Below are 16,093 nucleotides of genomic sequence, written 5' to 3' on the forward strand. Positions count from 1 at the left end.
GAGCTTTTTAAAAAATACATTTCACTATATTTACCATTGCTCAAATAAATAGACCTTTTTTAAAAATCATTTTAACCAAGTGCATGCAATTTTTCTATATGTGAAACTTAATTCAGGAAATTATTTTAAAAATTGAGAATTGATACTTTAATAAAATTTGCCCTATTTATTTTATATCTCCTTTGATAGGTGAAAAGAAAACTTTAAGTACACTTTACTAGAAGTCACGGTGGACTGGATCTTTTGCCTGTCCACTCCCAAATTCTAGCCTTGCCCTCCCCAACCTCTATTTTACTTTGAAAAAGTGAACATAGTATCAGAGTAAATGAGGCAGATTCTTAAATAAGATGTGTTATAATCCATGATGTTTAAATAATGATATACTGAAATATCCAAACATATCTACTGTGCATATGTATATATGTATGTGTGTAGATATGTAGATAATAACAAAATACACATAAAAATCTATGTATATATTCACATATGTAAATGTATGTCTATATGTAGGTATATAATAATATAAAATACTGCCATCATTGTAGTCATATATATGCTGATTAATATCTACATTATACTTCACTGACATCTTTTCTAATTGGTTATCATCTTAGCCCTATTGGATATATGCATTTAGGAAAGATAGTGTTTTTTACATGAACATAGCAATTCAAATTCTAAATATTTGCTTTGAAAAAAAATTTCTATCTAGAAATTGACATCGAACGCTGTGTGCGAGAATCAATCAACCTGTTTTGTTGGACTCCTAAAAGTGCTACTTACAGACAGCATGCTCAACCTCCAAAGCCAGCTGCTGATAGCAGTGGAGTCAGAAGTTCGACGCCTTTTTTCTCCACTGAGTGCCCAGATCCTCCAAAAACAGATTTGGTATGTATCTGCAGATTTATTTTACAAACTCTGAAGGAAGACAGATGTGAAAATGAAGTGCAGCATAATTATTGCTCAAAATAATGTTATCACTTATGTCCTTTTAACATAACTTTTCTAATATGTGATTGTGTTTATGCACCTTTGGAAAACATTTATGTCTATTTAGTTTTACAATTAAGAAGATTGTTTGATATATTTCTTCAGGTAGCAAGTTTCACATTTTGTCTATGTAATTGTAGTATCTCAACTAGTCATACGCTAAAAGAATTACAGAAGCAAAGGAAGAATTACAAAAACAGAGAAAGAGGCAACTCAGTGGCTCAGGTAGTTAAGTGTCTGCCTTAGGCTCAGATCATTATCCTAAGGTCCTGGGATCAAGACCGTGTAAGGTTCCCTGCTTGGGGGACGGGTGGTGTCTGCTTCTCCTTCTTCCCCTCCCCGTGCTCCTGTGCTCATTCTCTCTCTCTCCCTCTCAAATAGATAGATAGACAGACAAACAAAAGCAGACATCTTTTTTTACATTTATTTATTTTATTATTTTTTTGTCTCTCAATTTTTAAAATTAAAATTTAACTAACATAGTATATTATTAGTTTCAGAGGTAGTGTTCAGTGATTCATCAGTTTCATATAACACCCAGTACTCATTACATCACATCCTTCCTTAATGCCCATTACTCAGTTACGCCAACTCCCCACTCCCTTCCCCTCCAAGAACCTTCAGTTTGTTTTCTATGGTTAAGAGTCTCTTATGGTTTGTCCCCCTCTCGGATTATGTCTTGTTTTATTTTTCCCTCCTTTTCCCTATGATCCTCTGTTTTGTTTCTTAAATTCCACATATGATTGAGAATCATATGATAATTGTCTTTCTCTGATTTACTTATTTCATTTAGCATAATACCCTCTAGTTCCATCCACATCATTGCAAATGGCAAGATAACATTTTTTGATGGCTGAGTAGTATTCCGTTCTATATATTTACCACATCTTTATCCATGGACATCTGGGCTCTTTCCATAATTTGGCTATTGTGGACATTGCTGCCATAAACATTGGGGTACAGGTGCCCCTTTGGATCACTACATTTGTATCTTTGGGGTAAATACCCAGTAGTACAATTGCTGGGTCATAGGGTAGCTCTATTTTCAGCTTTTTGAGGAACCTCCATACTGTTTTCCAGAGTGGCTACACCAGCTTGCATGTCCACCAACAGTGTGAGAGGGTTCCCCTTTCCCTGCATCCTTGCCAGCATCTGTCATTTCCTGACTTGTCAATTTTAGCCATTCTGACTGGTGTGAGGTGGTATCTTATTGTGGTTTTGATTTGTATTTTCCTGATGCTGACTAATGTTGAGGATTTTTTTCATGTGTCTGTTGGCCATTTGTATGTCTTCTTTGGAGAAATGTCTGTTCATGTCTTCTGCTCATTTCTTGACTGGATTATTTGTTCTTTGGGTGTTTGATAAGTTCCTTATAGATTTTGGATACTATCCCTTTATCTGATATGTTGTTTGCAAATATCTTCTCCCATTCTGTTGGTTGTCTTTTGGTTGTATCGACTCTTTCCTTTGCTGTGCAAAAGCTTTTTATCTTGATGAAATCCCAATAGTTGATTTTTGCCTTTCTTGCCGTTCCCTTTGGAAACATGTCTAGCATGTTTGTTCTAGCTCTGTGAGAAATGTTGATGGTATTTTGACTGTCAAGACATGGATGTACAAGTTTTTTAACCATTCACCTCCTGAAGGACATCTTAATTCTTCTAAATTTAGCAATTATAAATAGAGCTTCATTAACGTCCATGTGCGATTTTTGTGTAGACAAAAGTTTTCAACTCCTTTGAGTAAATACCAAGTATTTTGAACTGATTCTCTTTTTAAATCTAATAGATTGTGGATTCTTTTGGATGTTTATGAAACTAATGCAATCATATAAATACATATAAAATATCTTTCTAGTTACATGATTACATCTTTGATTTTTTTGTCTTATTGCATTGGACAAGATCTCTAGTAGAAAATAAACCTAGAAGTTATAAGAGTGGATAGATTTGTTTGTACCTAAATTTAATGAAAATGCTTCTAGTTTCACCACTAGGTTTGATGTTTTTGATAAATACTTTATATGGGTGATGGGTAATTTTTTATATAGAAATTTTTCCCTTTTTCTCTTAGTAGAGTGATTATCATGAGTGAGTGTTGAATTTTATCAAATGCTTATTCAACTGGTAAGGATTGATTAGGATCATCCATTTTCCTCCTTTAATATGATAATGTGTAACATTATTAAAATTTCTGATATTAAGTGCATTCCTGAGATTGACTCTGCTAGGTCACAACAACAACAAAAAATATTGACTATATTTTATTTGCTAGTATTTGCTAATACTGAATTTCTACATCTGTGTTCATAGGTGAAATAAATTTATAATTTTCTTATCTGTCCATGTCAGTCTTTCTGTATGTCCTTGTCAGTCTTTTCTTGTATTTCTCTGGGGTGCCTGAGTGGCTCAGTCAGTTAAGCATCTGTCTTTGGCTCAGGTCATGATCCCAGTGTCCTGGGATCAAGCCTCAGGGCGGACTCCTTGTTCAGTGGAGAGACTGCTTCTCCCTCTTCCTCTCCCCCTCCCCCCACTTTTGTGCTCTCTTTCAAATAAATAAATAAAATCTTGAAGAAAGAAAAAAGATTGCATTTCTACTGTCCAATCAGTTTGCATAAGAGGAATTATCTGTTTCTTACAGATTGAGTAAAACTTGTCTATAAAACCATCTGAGCCTCTTGTCTTTTAATTAGGGAGATATTTGATCATTCTTCTTAAGTCAATTTTTGTAACTTTATGGGTTTCTTAAAATTATCCATTTAAATACCATACTTATTTAATAGAATTCTTTTTTAAAGTATCTATTTTGTCAGAATTTTATATTTATAGAATTATTTTTTCAAAATATTTTATTTTATTTTATTTACATTTTATCTGAAATTTTGTCCCCCTCTTCCATCCTTCTGTTTGTTTGGAGCTTTCTTGGTTCAGATTTAAATGTTTAATATAATAAAAAGCAGATACTAAAAAAAATGTATGCACATACTATAAAAGCATATTCATTACATTTAGGATAATCACAATTCAGATTTATATACTATATATCCATGTCAAATTTTAAACAGATAAAAAATGGCTTTTTAAAATTGAAACATAAACTGCACTCTGACGAGTAGAATGGAAGCTTGAAAACAGCTATGAGAGAACTCTAATTAACATTAATTTATACATGCATGTACATATTTATTCCCTGAAGTAGACCCATTTTGTAGAAAAAGCATGAGCTTTGCTGTTACATGGACTTGATTTTAAAATTCACCCTGCTCCTTTGGTTTTATAATCTTATAATCTTTATAACTGCTCTAGTTTCCTGTTTGTAAAAGCAGGCATAATTATAATAATTCCTACCTTGCAGAATTGTTTTAAGAATGATATATGTAAAGTACCTAGTTCAGTATCTAATACGAAATAAGCCCTCAAAAATGGTAACATTATTATTATATGTTTAGTAATTAAAGATTAAAGGTCTCAACTTTGAAAACTACCCAAGAATTTTATGACAATCTTCTATATCTAAATAATATGTACAAAAGAAGAGATGTCCTGGTATCCCTTTCTGCTCAGCTATGCTAGCTTTATTACTATTACTTTACATTTAGAAGTCACTACAAACAGTAAGGGGAGTAGGGTGAGGGAGACTGGCTCTCCAAAGAAGGAATCTTTCTGGCAGTTTTACCTCAGTAATTTAAGTTTAAGATTTCACTTTAACCTTTACTTCTTAGTTTTAATGCTATTTTGATCTGGAAACTACTAAAGAACTGCCAAAGAATTATTTCATCTAGTGCCAATGTCTTTCCCATCAGCTTTTCCTTAAATAGCTAAGATTCTGCTTCACAATTCCAACCACAGCTTATTAATTTAAAAAATATATAGGTAGATAGATAGGTAGATGTGTATAAATATAAATATATATATGTATTTGTATAAGTTATGTAACTGATGAATAGAATGAAATGGATTTATTAAAACTGAATATATTTTGAAATTCCTACTTATAATAGATAAATGAACTAGTAGGTTGAAAATAGATGGATTAGTGACATGTTACATTAAAGATTAGCTTAAGCTTTAAGGGAATTGGGATAGGGAGAGGAATGGGAAAGGAATGGAAAATTACACACTCAAGGGAACATTTAAGGTTTGAAAAATATATACTGTGCAATAAATTAATAATTTTCTTTACTGGGGAAAATTTTTGTGATACAAGCTATGAAAATTAATCTCAACAACTATTTTCTCTGCTAGTAGAGGTACAGTATATATATAGTGATTCTCAGTTTGTAACAAAACTTCTGTCTCTCACCACCAAAGTCTTTGTAGGGTATATCAATAATTTATGTAATTATTGATGTCCTTTACCAACCTTTTCTTCTTATCCTTTCCCTAATCTACATTTTAAAAGAGCAAATTTCATTCCTTAGTTGTTCTTTGGTCTTTATTTTCAGTATGTCCATGCTTGAAGATATACACCCAAGTGAGAGTGAAGCATGGCTGAGCCAAGCTGAATGGTTTTTGTTTTTGTTTTGTTTTTTTTACTTGTCTTAATTCTGAGATGAATTATTTACCAAGGCTCTGCTATGTTCATTTAATATATATAAATATACATATTTATGCCCCCATCTATTCAGATGAATGTTTAAACATTAAGTGGAATGATTGGAAGGAAAGTCACCATTATAACTTGGTGCTTTGACTGTAAGATTTGGAGAAGGTAGGGGCGCCTGGGTGGCTTAGTCATTAAGCAGTTGCCTTCAGCCCAGGGCGTGATCCCAGGGTCCTGGGATTGAGCCCCACATCGGGCTCCCTGCTCCGCTGGGAGCCTGCTTCTTCCTCTCCCACTCCCCCTGCTTGTGTTCCCTCTCTCATTGGCTGTCTCTCTCTCTGTCAAATAAATAAATAAAATCTTAAAAAAAAAAATTAAAAGATTTGGGGAAGGTAGGAAATTCTTAGAATCCTTCCATTGAGATACTTGGCCATGCCTCATCACTACCATTGAATTGTTGATGAATTTATTTAAAAAACAAAAACAAAAAACTACTACTGATTCAATCTCAAGATTAACTTTAAAAAGCAATAGGATTGCATGTGCAATTTTCAGCTCTTGAAGAAATTTATAGACTATTAAAGAAAAAGTATATCAGAGACATTAGGTCTCTTGAATCCAATATAAGTATTTTGAATGTGAGTGACTGTGTTTTTAAAGACCACTTTTATCATTTAATTTGTTATTTTCTGTTTGGTTACATATACTTTTTTTTGTCAGAATTAGATTATTTTTGAGAGTACATAGCATCACCACAGTGACAGCTACTGCATTGGACTTTTACCTACTGTCTTCCATTGTCATTTTGAGATTTAAAATATCATAGAATCAGCAGCTTTTACAAAAGAGATCTGAGTCCAATTCTTCTTAAGTCTTCATATGACTACCACCGATGCGTGATGAAAAGACATTCCTGTTGCTGTATCTGTATAATACTAATTGGACAAATGTTATTTTTAAGATATTGTTATACATCTGTACTCAGAAATAAATCTGTTCAAGTGATCATTTTTTTGGCTTTGGCCAAAAAACCAAACAAACAAAAAAAAACACCACATTTTAGGCCACGAGTAAATTTCAATAAATTTTAATAAGTGGAAATAATACAGACAACATTCCTCAGATCATTATTTAGTGAAACTAGAAAGCAATAAAAATAAAAATAACTTCTTATGGCTTAGAAATTAAAAATAAACTAAAAAAAAATTTAAACACGTTCTTGATTCTTCAGATAAGGAAGAAATTCCAAATGAAAGTTCTAGATTATCTAGAAAATAATAGGAGAACCCTACATATCAGAACCTATGGGGTTCATGTAAGTGGGCATTTTTCTTAACACATAATGCCTTACACATACTAGATATTTATCAGTCGTTCTTGTCAACTCATTTTATTTCAATGAGCCTTTGAAAGGTAGAGTTTATGTAAGTAAAGGACATCAAGAATTCCTTTTTCATCACCATGAGCAATCTCAAACCACTCTAATAAAGGGTATATGGAAAATAAAAATAGTATTGCCTATTTATCTAATTTTATTTTACTTATTCTTTGTAATGCATACTGAACTTTGGTAAAAGAGCCCATTCGCTGGGATAGGTCACATTTCCTCTGCTAACAAGAGAATTTGCAACACATGGAGTTCTGTTAATGTTCTGGTGTATTTGGTATATAGGGGCCAAGATTTTACAATAATACAAGATTTTTAACTTTGTTTTTTTATTATAATAATATTTTTTATTATATTATGTTAGTCACCATACAGTACATCCCTGGTTTTTGATGTAAAGTTCGATGATTCATTAGTTGCGTATAACACCCAGTGCACCATGCAATACGTGCCCTCCTTACTACCCATCACCAGCCTATCCCATTCCCCCACCCCCCTCCCCTCTGAAGCCCTCAGTTTGTTTCTCCATAGTCTCTCATGCTTCATTGATCAGAAGGGGGAATGAAGATTTTTAACTTAAATACACAGACCTGAAATTATATTTTTAATAACTTACTGTAGTTATTCTAATCATGCATCCAACAGTCTTTTGCTTTGACTATACCTTTCTTGAATTCTGTAATCTAAGCCTACCAGAAATCATTTCTCCTTGTTAGTGACATCATCATGTTATGTGTGCAAGTTGTATTTAATTTTTATTACATTTTATTTAAATGATGAGTTTTGCCATTTCAAAAATATGTTCTACTCTGTCATAAATATCATAGGAAAAGTGTATAATTTCATGTTTATAAAATAAAGCTATATAAGTTGCTGAAGGAGAAGTGAAGATCAAAAGAAGGGAGACATATCCTTGTACTCTATGAACTTCAGTTGATTTTATTAGTTCTGTATTTTAACTAATTTTGACCCCTTATACTGAGAAGAATGGTGTTAGTGGAAGCTCTTAGTCTTTGGCAAGAAATGCCTTAGTTGAGAGGACAGTAATTCCACCAGCAAGATTTCTGAAGTCTGTCTAATGTTTAAAAGAGAATCTTGATATGAACAGTCATCCCTAAGCAGAGCTAATCATCAGAGAGAGAATTTCTTTGATCTCTCTCTAAACTAAGTCGGGTTTTATTTCTGTTAGTCAAAGAGGGAACTCCTCCAAGTTGGATAGAGCTAATGAGAACTTGTTTCTGAAGTTAAGGAAGTGAACAACTGACATTGAGTAGTCTGTCAGAATCTGACACTTCATCAAGGACTGTTTGAGTTAAAGCTACATGGAAAAGCTATATGTATTACCATCATATTAAGTTTAATGGATAAAGCCTTGCTATTTTTGAAATCTATGCTATTTGTTATTTCTCAGTATTTAATAGTATAGCTGATTTTTTTCTTTACATATAATTAATCTTCTGTTTATCATTTATAAAAATCTGTCATTATATTTTAATCCATTTACCATAATCAGGATATTACCAGATTACTCAGTTATTATTCAATTAACTATTTATACTGGAGAGCTGAATTAAAATGCCTGGGCAAATTCTTAAATTCTTGGTGATAAATTCCTCACATCCTTAAAAAAGGAATAATGATTGCAAGATTAATCACATTATTGTCTCAATTACATACATGTAGATCTAAAGATAAAGAATATCACCGTTCTTCAGTAGTTTTTTATCTACATGGCTTAATTTTTCCATTATCTAGAGACACAGAGAATGTATATATCTTACCCTCTATGACACCTATCTTATTCTTTATTTGAGAGAGAGAGAGCATAAGCAGGAGACAGGGAGCAGCAGAAGGAGAAGGAGAAGCAGGCTCCCCGCTGGTCAGGGAGCCCCATGCAGGGCTCAATCCCAGGACCCTGAGATCATGACCTGAGCTGAAGGCAGACACTTAACCAACTGAGACACCCAGGCGCCCTGACACTTATTCTTATACTCACTTCGCTTTATGCTCTACCTTCTCCATCCCCCTGACAAAAGTCACAAATTATTTTTTTCAGCCCTGAGCTCTTAAGAACCTTTAGGACAGTTAACTCTTCCCAGTTTTCAAACATTGTTTTTCCTGAATTTTTTCGTACACCCCGATCTCCTTGTTTTCTGTTACTTCTACTCATTATTTTTCACTGTCTCCACCTGTCCTTTTATGTCATTAAATATGGCATTCCTCAGGGTTCTGTGTAGGCCTCCTTCTGTTCCTCACAAGAAAAATATTACACAGTATTCTATACTTACATCATGTAGTTACCATGGCTTCCAGATATTAGGTCCAGCTCAAGCTTCTCTTGTTAGCCCTAGAAGACCCATACATCCAGTGCCTACTCAACACTCCACTTGGATGTTTTACAAGTAACCTCTAATTGAACATATCCAAAACCGAATTTCTTTTTTCCCCTTAAAGCTGCTCCTCCTCCAGCAATCTGTATCAGTAACCACCATTATCATTCCCCTACTTATTCAAGTCAGTAACAAGATTCATACTTAACTCCTGCCTTTTCTTCCAAATTCAGTCAGTCAAAAAGCCCTATTTGTAAATATTGCTCACTTCCCTCTATCTCTCATGACATCATTTTAGTCAAGTTTGCTGTCACCTCTTACATGCTTTCCTAACAATAATTTCCTGTTTACATTCTTGTTCCTCTCTATTCTTCAGACTTAAACTAGCATAATCTTTTATTATTATTATTATTATTATTACTATTATTATTATTATTTTACGTAAAGCAACAGTAATTCATCATCTTTCACTCCTGGGGACTAAATGTTCAAAATCAAGATGTTGGAAGATCCATGTACTCTCTGATGGCTCATGGGGAGAATCTTTCTTTGCCTCTTCTAGTTTCTGGTATTTGCCAATAGTCCCTCGTGTTCCTTGTCTTGTAAATGCATCGTTCCAGTCACGTGGCCATCTTGTCCCTCATTAACTTCCCTCTGAATGTCTGTCTGTGTATCCAAATTTCTCATTTCCCTTTTCAGGACACCAGCTGTATTGGATTCTGGCCCACCCTCAACATAATCTTTTTTAACCAAATTCTTATCAAGACTCCTATCTACAAGGCCCTGCATGATCTTTCCCTTCCTACTTTACCAAGTTCTTCCATCAGGATCATTCCCTCATAGTTTTCTTTTAGTTTTAGATTTAGATTTCTTTTAGTTTTAGGAATACCACATACATACTTCTACCTTAAGTTCTCTATACCTGCCTTCATTTCCTTTATTAGAAGAAATCCTAAAGAATAAGAACTGTGTCTTACTCATTTTTGTGTCCTCACTGCTTAGCATAATGGTTGATGTAACTTCTTTTTTTTTAATGATTTTTTATTATATTATGTTAGTCACCATACAATATAACTTCTTAATAAATAAAATAATAGCATATTTTCTTCTCTAGTAGTTTATGGGTACACTGAGGAAAGAACCATTCTTATCGCTCGACCCCCAGGACCTAATTCAATGCCTTAGAAATAGTGTGTTCTCAACATATGTGTATTTAGTTGAATTAATTACCACAAATAAGGTTATATCAATTAATTCTCAGTTGAACAAAGCCCTCAATTGCTTAGTCACAGCTCCTTATTCATCAAGCATTCTAATTTTCCTTCATGGAATGCATTGTATATATTTTATTTTATATATGTTTTTTATTTTATATATAAAATGTATTTTATTAAATATTTAATATATAATATTAATATAAGTATATTAATATTTATTATATTTATGTGTAAATGTGTATTTATTTTATATTATATATATTTACAATATATATGTTTATCTCTTATTTTCAACTGTATCTCCAATGCCTGTCATACCTGGTATATCAATAAACAGTACCTAGTAATCATTATTTTTGAGTGAATTAACAAAAGGTTAATTCAAATAAACCACTGTTTTACAATATTTCCTGTAAGACAACGTATCTGAAGAATGGTCTCCAAAATCCTCTATACTTATTGAAAGTGCATATTTGAGACTCCACAAATATCTACTAAATTATTTCTCTGAAGGTTGGCTCCTGGAATCTATGTTTTTACTAAGATCTTTAGGTGATTCTTAACATGATACGTGCATATAATTTTCTCATGACTTGCACGTAAGCAAAGTCATAACGGGAAAAAACCTCAATGATAAAACATGCATATTTATGGTTATGTGTTATTTTTGTATTGATTCTTTGTGTATTTTTTATATTAATGTACTTATGTTCTAGTTATTTATGTCTAACCTGTTTTGGCAAGTTTTGGCAAGTTAACTTACCTTTTGTGAACCAAAACCACCACCTGTTTTCGCTATTCAGCAATCTCAGCCTACTCACTCTCTGAGCCTCTTTTTTTGTCTTTACTACTTAAAAATCTCTCTGGCTCCTCCACTCCTTGTTCTGCTTTGTGAAAGCAGTTCCTAATCAGAGATACTGACCTACAACAGAGGAATTTCAAACGCCATTCATGTGGAAATAAATTAGAGTAAGAAATTCATCCAGGACTCAAAAAAACTTTATGGTATTTTCCCTCTTGAAATCAGGAAAAGGAAACCCTATTAAATCAACTCAGAAAGTGTGTCATGATTGAAGTAATAATTACAGGGTACCACCATATGAGTATATATGAGCATAAACACAGAAACAGAGTTGTCATACAACACAGACAGCATCGGGAATTGAAAGTGACAAAATGTTGTCCCCCACTGAAAACTGAAAAATATGGACAGTTTTTCTTCAAGAGAAGAAATGTAAAGAAGCAAGAGAAAGGTTGGAAGGGATAAAGGAAAGGCCAAGATCAAAAGTAATGATTTAAAAAAACACTTTAATTTTACTCTTCCTTTTTTCTTCATCATTTTAAGAGACTTTTGACTAAGTTATAATCATTCGGTTAACACTTATCGAGCATCTAGTACATCCCAGGCACTTGATGATTTAATTTGTTAAGGTTTTGCAGTTACAGAGTATTCAGTCTTCGTTTCATAGCAGTGTTTACTGCATCTTTTCAAAATAGGTTACTAATTGAGGGTGCATGCTGAAAGGTGGCTGAGAACACATCAGTTCAGATGAAGGGAAAGATCAGCAACACCCCAGCCTTGCCCCCATCACAACCTTGCTGTTCGTTTTCCAGTCTCAAGTGTTATTTAAGACGAGCTTAAGTCCAGAGTTAGCAAGATTGTTATCATTTTATATAAACTTCCTTTCCCACAGTATATCAGTTCCAAATTTGGGTGTAATTTAATTCAGCACACCAGAAAACTATTTTGGCAGATGGAAATAATATATCAGGAAGGGATGAAAACATGTATTAAATTGTTTAGAAGGGTAAACTGAACCAAACTCTCAAATCCTTTGTGGAATGAAACAGAATAAATAAATAGATGTAACAAAATAACTCAAGGATAATTCTTTATTTCCAGGTCAAGAAACTAAATTAGTGATGTATATTTATCATTGTTTTTTCTCAGTGACCCTTCCTATTTTTCTCATTTAAAAAACCTAATTGTTTCACAGCAGTTCTCTGAAGCTTGAAATATTTACATGTTCCATATCTTGTCACTGTATTTTTAAACATTTACTTTTTTTCTTTTTGTGTGTGTGAAGTTATCCTAGGAAATGAAAATTCACAGTTGCATATTAAAGATATTTGTTTCCTCTGAGTTATAGAAATCCATGGATCTCCTCATCCTAAGTCATCAAATTAATAAATGCTCCTTCTCTAAATGTGGAGATTTCAGTATGCACAAGCTTGTTATGAATGGAGCAGTGCCGTGTAAACACAGCAAGTGAAACAAGAACAGAAAAAATTTCCAGAGCCAGATTAAAAAAAAATCATGTAATGACTGAATGAGCACTAAGAGATTTCTAGAGTATCTTACATTAAGGAAGATTGGGGAGCCAGGGTGGAGGGAAAGGTTCTTGAGAAGGAAAAGAGAAATGTTTAGAAGTTGTGAGTAGGAGGGTGTTGGAGGTGGATTTCTTGATGAGAAACACAAAAGAAGAAAATAAATATGAATTATTGTCACCTTTGCTGAAAATAACAATTCTCATGATTAGGGTAGAGTATCCTACTTAGGACTGGTCCACCTGGCAGCTGATCTGATTTGAGACCATGGCACACTTTCCTACAGACATCAGAACAGATGATGCTTTGACACAGCATTAACATATCCACACTGCAGTTGCTTGGAAAGTACACTGGTGACAGTATTTATTTCTTTGCAGCCTGATTTAACTCAGTATTGATTTGAGACAGCTCCTGTAGCAATGTTTTTCCACCAGGAAGTCTATAGAATATATTTTCTTCATGAAGAGTGATGGGCACAGATAGCACAATTCCAACTTGCTAATAAATATCTGGGGTCCTGCACTGAGGTCTTCCTTATGCAACCTCAAAGTTCAGAGATGTCGTTTCATATAGCAATGACATTCCATGGCATTTAAAGAGAAATGGATTCTGGCACAATTCTGTTAAAAGGCTAGCCACAACAGGCCCAGTTGTTATATTACAGGATTCAGTGAGTCTAATCATTTTCACAATCCCAAAGTATCAGTGTCCTTGTTTTTTCCAGCTTTTCTTCCAGGATATCCTAAAATATGCAAAATAAATAAACAAGCCATATTAGAAATAAATCCGCTAAAAATTTAGCTTGTTAACCTGGTTTATACAGATGCTAACACAGAATTTCAGAAAGTAAGGTGCATAATTTAAAAAAAAAAAAGACAGCTTTTATCTGCAGCATTCTCATGTCTGCTAGGGAATCATTGCTAAAGGTTATTTCTTTTTTCATTTCCCCCAAAGCCAAAATGGGGAACTAGAAACCCTGTTAACCTAATATTATTCCATAATATAGCTATCTGAATTATGGATTATTGTTCAGAAATCCTACAGAAATTAAGTAAAATAAATACTTAGCAAAGAGTGGATAAAGAGAGCCCGGATGGATTTGACTTAATAGATTTTAAACTTTTATACTTATAAAATAGATATTTGAATTAGTCTAAGGTTAATAACATGTTTGTTTACTTGAATAAATGGTTCCCATTGATTCTAAATGCCCTTATGGTAAACTAGATTCTCACATGAATCTAGTCTATTTCTGAATCTTTTTTCAGTTATATTTATCTCATTCAGGTTATTTATTTTCCAGTGCCAAGAGGTTATTAATATTATAATTATATCACACATGTGCCACTGTTTCTAGATGAATAGTAGGATTGGCTTGTCTTTTTTCTCCCCACCCCGGGGAAAAAAAATCATTTTGGTACTTATATTGTCATTGAATTAAATTTACAGACAAGTAGGAAAAACTGGCATATGAATTTGAGTTTTATTTTTTACAAAAACAACGTACACCTTCCTGTCTTCTTTTTAAGATCCTCTGTGGCATTCTAAAGTTTTATTGCATATTTTTTCATAGGATTATTTCTATGTGAACTTTCTGTAGCTATTATAATTGGATATTTTATTATTTTTTTTATATTTTCTAGCTGTTTTTTTAATACCAATAGAAAGATTTTCGAACGGTTTGGTGTAGTGATTAAGAGTACAGCCTCAAATTTTTTAATCCCACCTTGCCATACCAGCTGTGACCTGTTTCCTTATTATCCATAAAATGAGATGATGGTATTATATAGAATTGTTGAGAGGATTAAATGAGTTAATATATGTAGAACACTGCTGTACATAGTAAGCACCTTTAAGTTTTTACTGTATCATTTATTTGATACATTAATGTTCTTTCATTATAATAGTTTTCAGTTGAGTCAGATTTTTCAGTTATTTTTCATCTGCAAATTTTTATAATTTTGCCTCTTTCAATTTTATACATCTTATATCTTTCTATTATTTAATTACTTCACCTAATTCTCCAGAACACTGTTAAGTAACAGTGATAATAGTATTTTTATCTTATACATAGATTTAATGGCAGTAAATCTAATATCTACTAATGTTTCTAAAATTTCATTATCTTTTGGCTGAGAGATAAATCTCATCACAAGTATGCATTCTGATTTCTTTTTTTTTTAATTTTTTTTATTATATTATGTTAGTCACCATACAGTACATCCCTGGTTTCTGATGTAAAGTTCGATGATTCATTAGTTGCGTATAACACCCAGTGCACAATGCAATATGTGCCCTCCTTACTACCCATCACCAGCCTATCCCATTCCCCCACCCCCCTCCCCTCTGAAGCCCTCAGTTTGTTTCTCAGAGTCCATAGTCTCTCATGCTTCATTCCCCTTTCTGATTACCCCCCTTTCATTATCCCTTTCTTCCCCTACCGATCTTCCTAGTTCTTATGTTCCATATGAGAGAAATCATATAATTGTCTTTCTCTGCTTGACTTACTTCACTTAGCATTATCTCCTCCAGTGCCGTCCATGTTGCAGCAAATGTTGAGAATTCGTTCTTTCTGATGGCTGAGTAATATTCCATTGTATGTATGAACCACAGCTTCTTAATCCAGTCATCTGTTGAAGGGCATCTCGGTTCCTTCCACGAATTAGCTATTGTGGACAATGCTGCTATAAACATTGGGGTGCATATGGCCCTTCTCTTCATTACGTCTGTATCTTTGGGGTAAATACCCAGTAGTGCAATGGCTGGGTCATAGGGTAGCTCAATTTTTAACTTTTTAAGGGACCTCCACACTGCTTTCCAGAGCGGCTGTACCAACATGCATTCCCACCAACAATGTAGGAGGGATCCGCTTTCTCCACATCCTCTCCAGCAATTGTTTCTTGCCTTGTCAATTTTTGCCATTCTAACTGGCGTAAGGTGGTATCTTGGTGTGCTTTTGATTTTGAATTTCCCTGATGGCTAATGATTTTGAACATTTTTTCATGTGTCTGTTAGCCATTTGTATGTCATCATTGGAAAAGTGTCTGTTCGTATCTTCTACCCATTTTATGATTTGTTTATTTGTTTCTCGTGTATTGAGTTTGAGAAGTTCTTTGTAGTTCTTTTATCTGTAGCATCATTTGCAAATATATTCTCCCATTCCGGGGGCTGCCTCTTAGTTTTTTTGTCTGTTTCCTTGGCTGTGCAGAAGCTTTTTATCTTGGGGCACCTGGGTGGCACAGTGGTTAAGCGTCTGCCTTCGGCTTAGGGCGTGATCCCGGCGTTATGGGATCAAGCCC

At 33.6% G+C, this 16,093-nt stretch overlaps 1 protein-coding gene across 6 annotated transcripts in view; it reads left to right on the forward strand.

The window, feature by feature from the left end:
• Nucleotides 1–16,093, forward strand: part of TBCK (TBC1 domain containing kinase) — a 205,471-nt gene that overhangs the window by 135,021 nt on the left and 54,357 nt on the right. For all 6 annotated transcript variants that reach the window (XM_002924293.4, XM_019804927.2, XM_019804928.2 and 3 more), the window contains one exon: nucleotides 713–888. In XM_002924293.4, the coding sequence (XP_002924339.1) occupies nucleotides 713–888 (176 nt within the window). The remainder of the gene's footprint in view (nucleotides 1–712; nucleotides 889–16,093) is intronic.

Source organism: Ailuropoda melanoleuca, chromosome 11 (genome assembly GCF_002007445.2).
Source record: "Ailuropoda melanoleuca isolate Jingjing chromosome 11, ASM200744v2, whole genome shotgun sequence".
In the NCBI taxonomy this organism is placed as follows: Eukaryota; Metazoa; Chordata; class Mammalia; order Carnivora; family Ursidae; genus Ailuropoda; species Ailuropoda melanoleuca.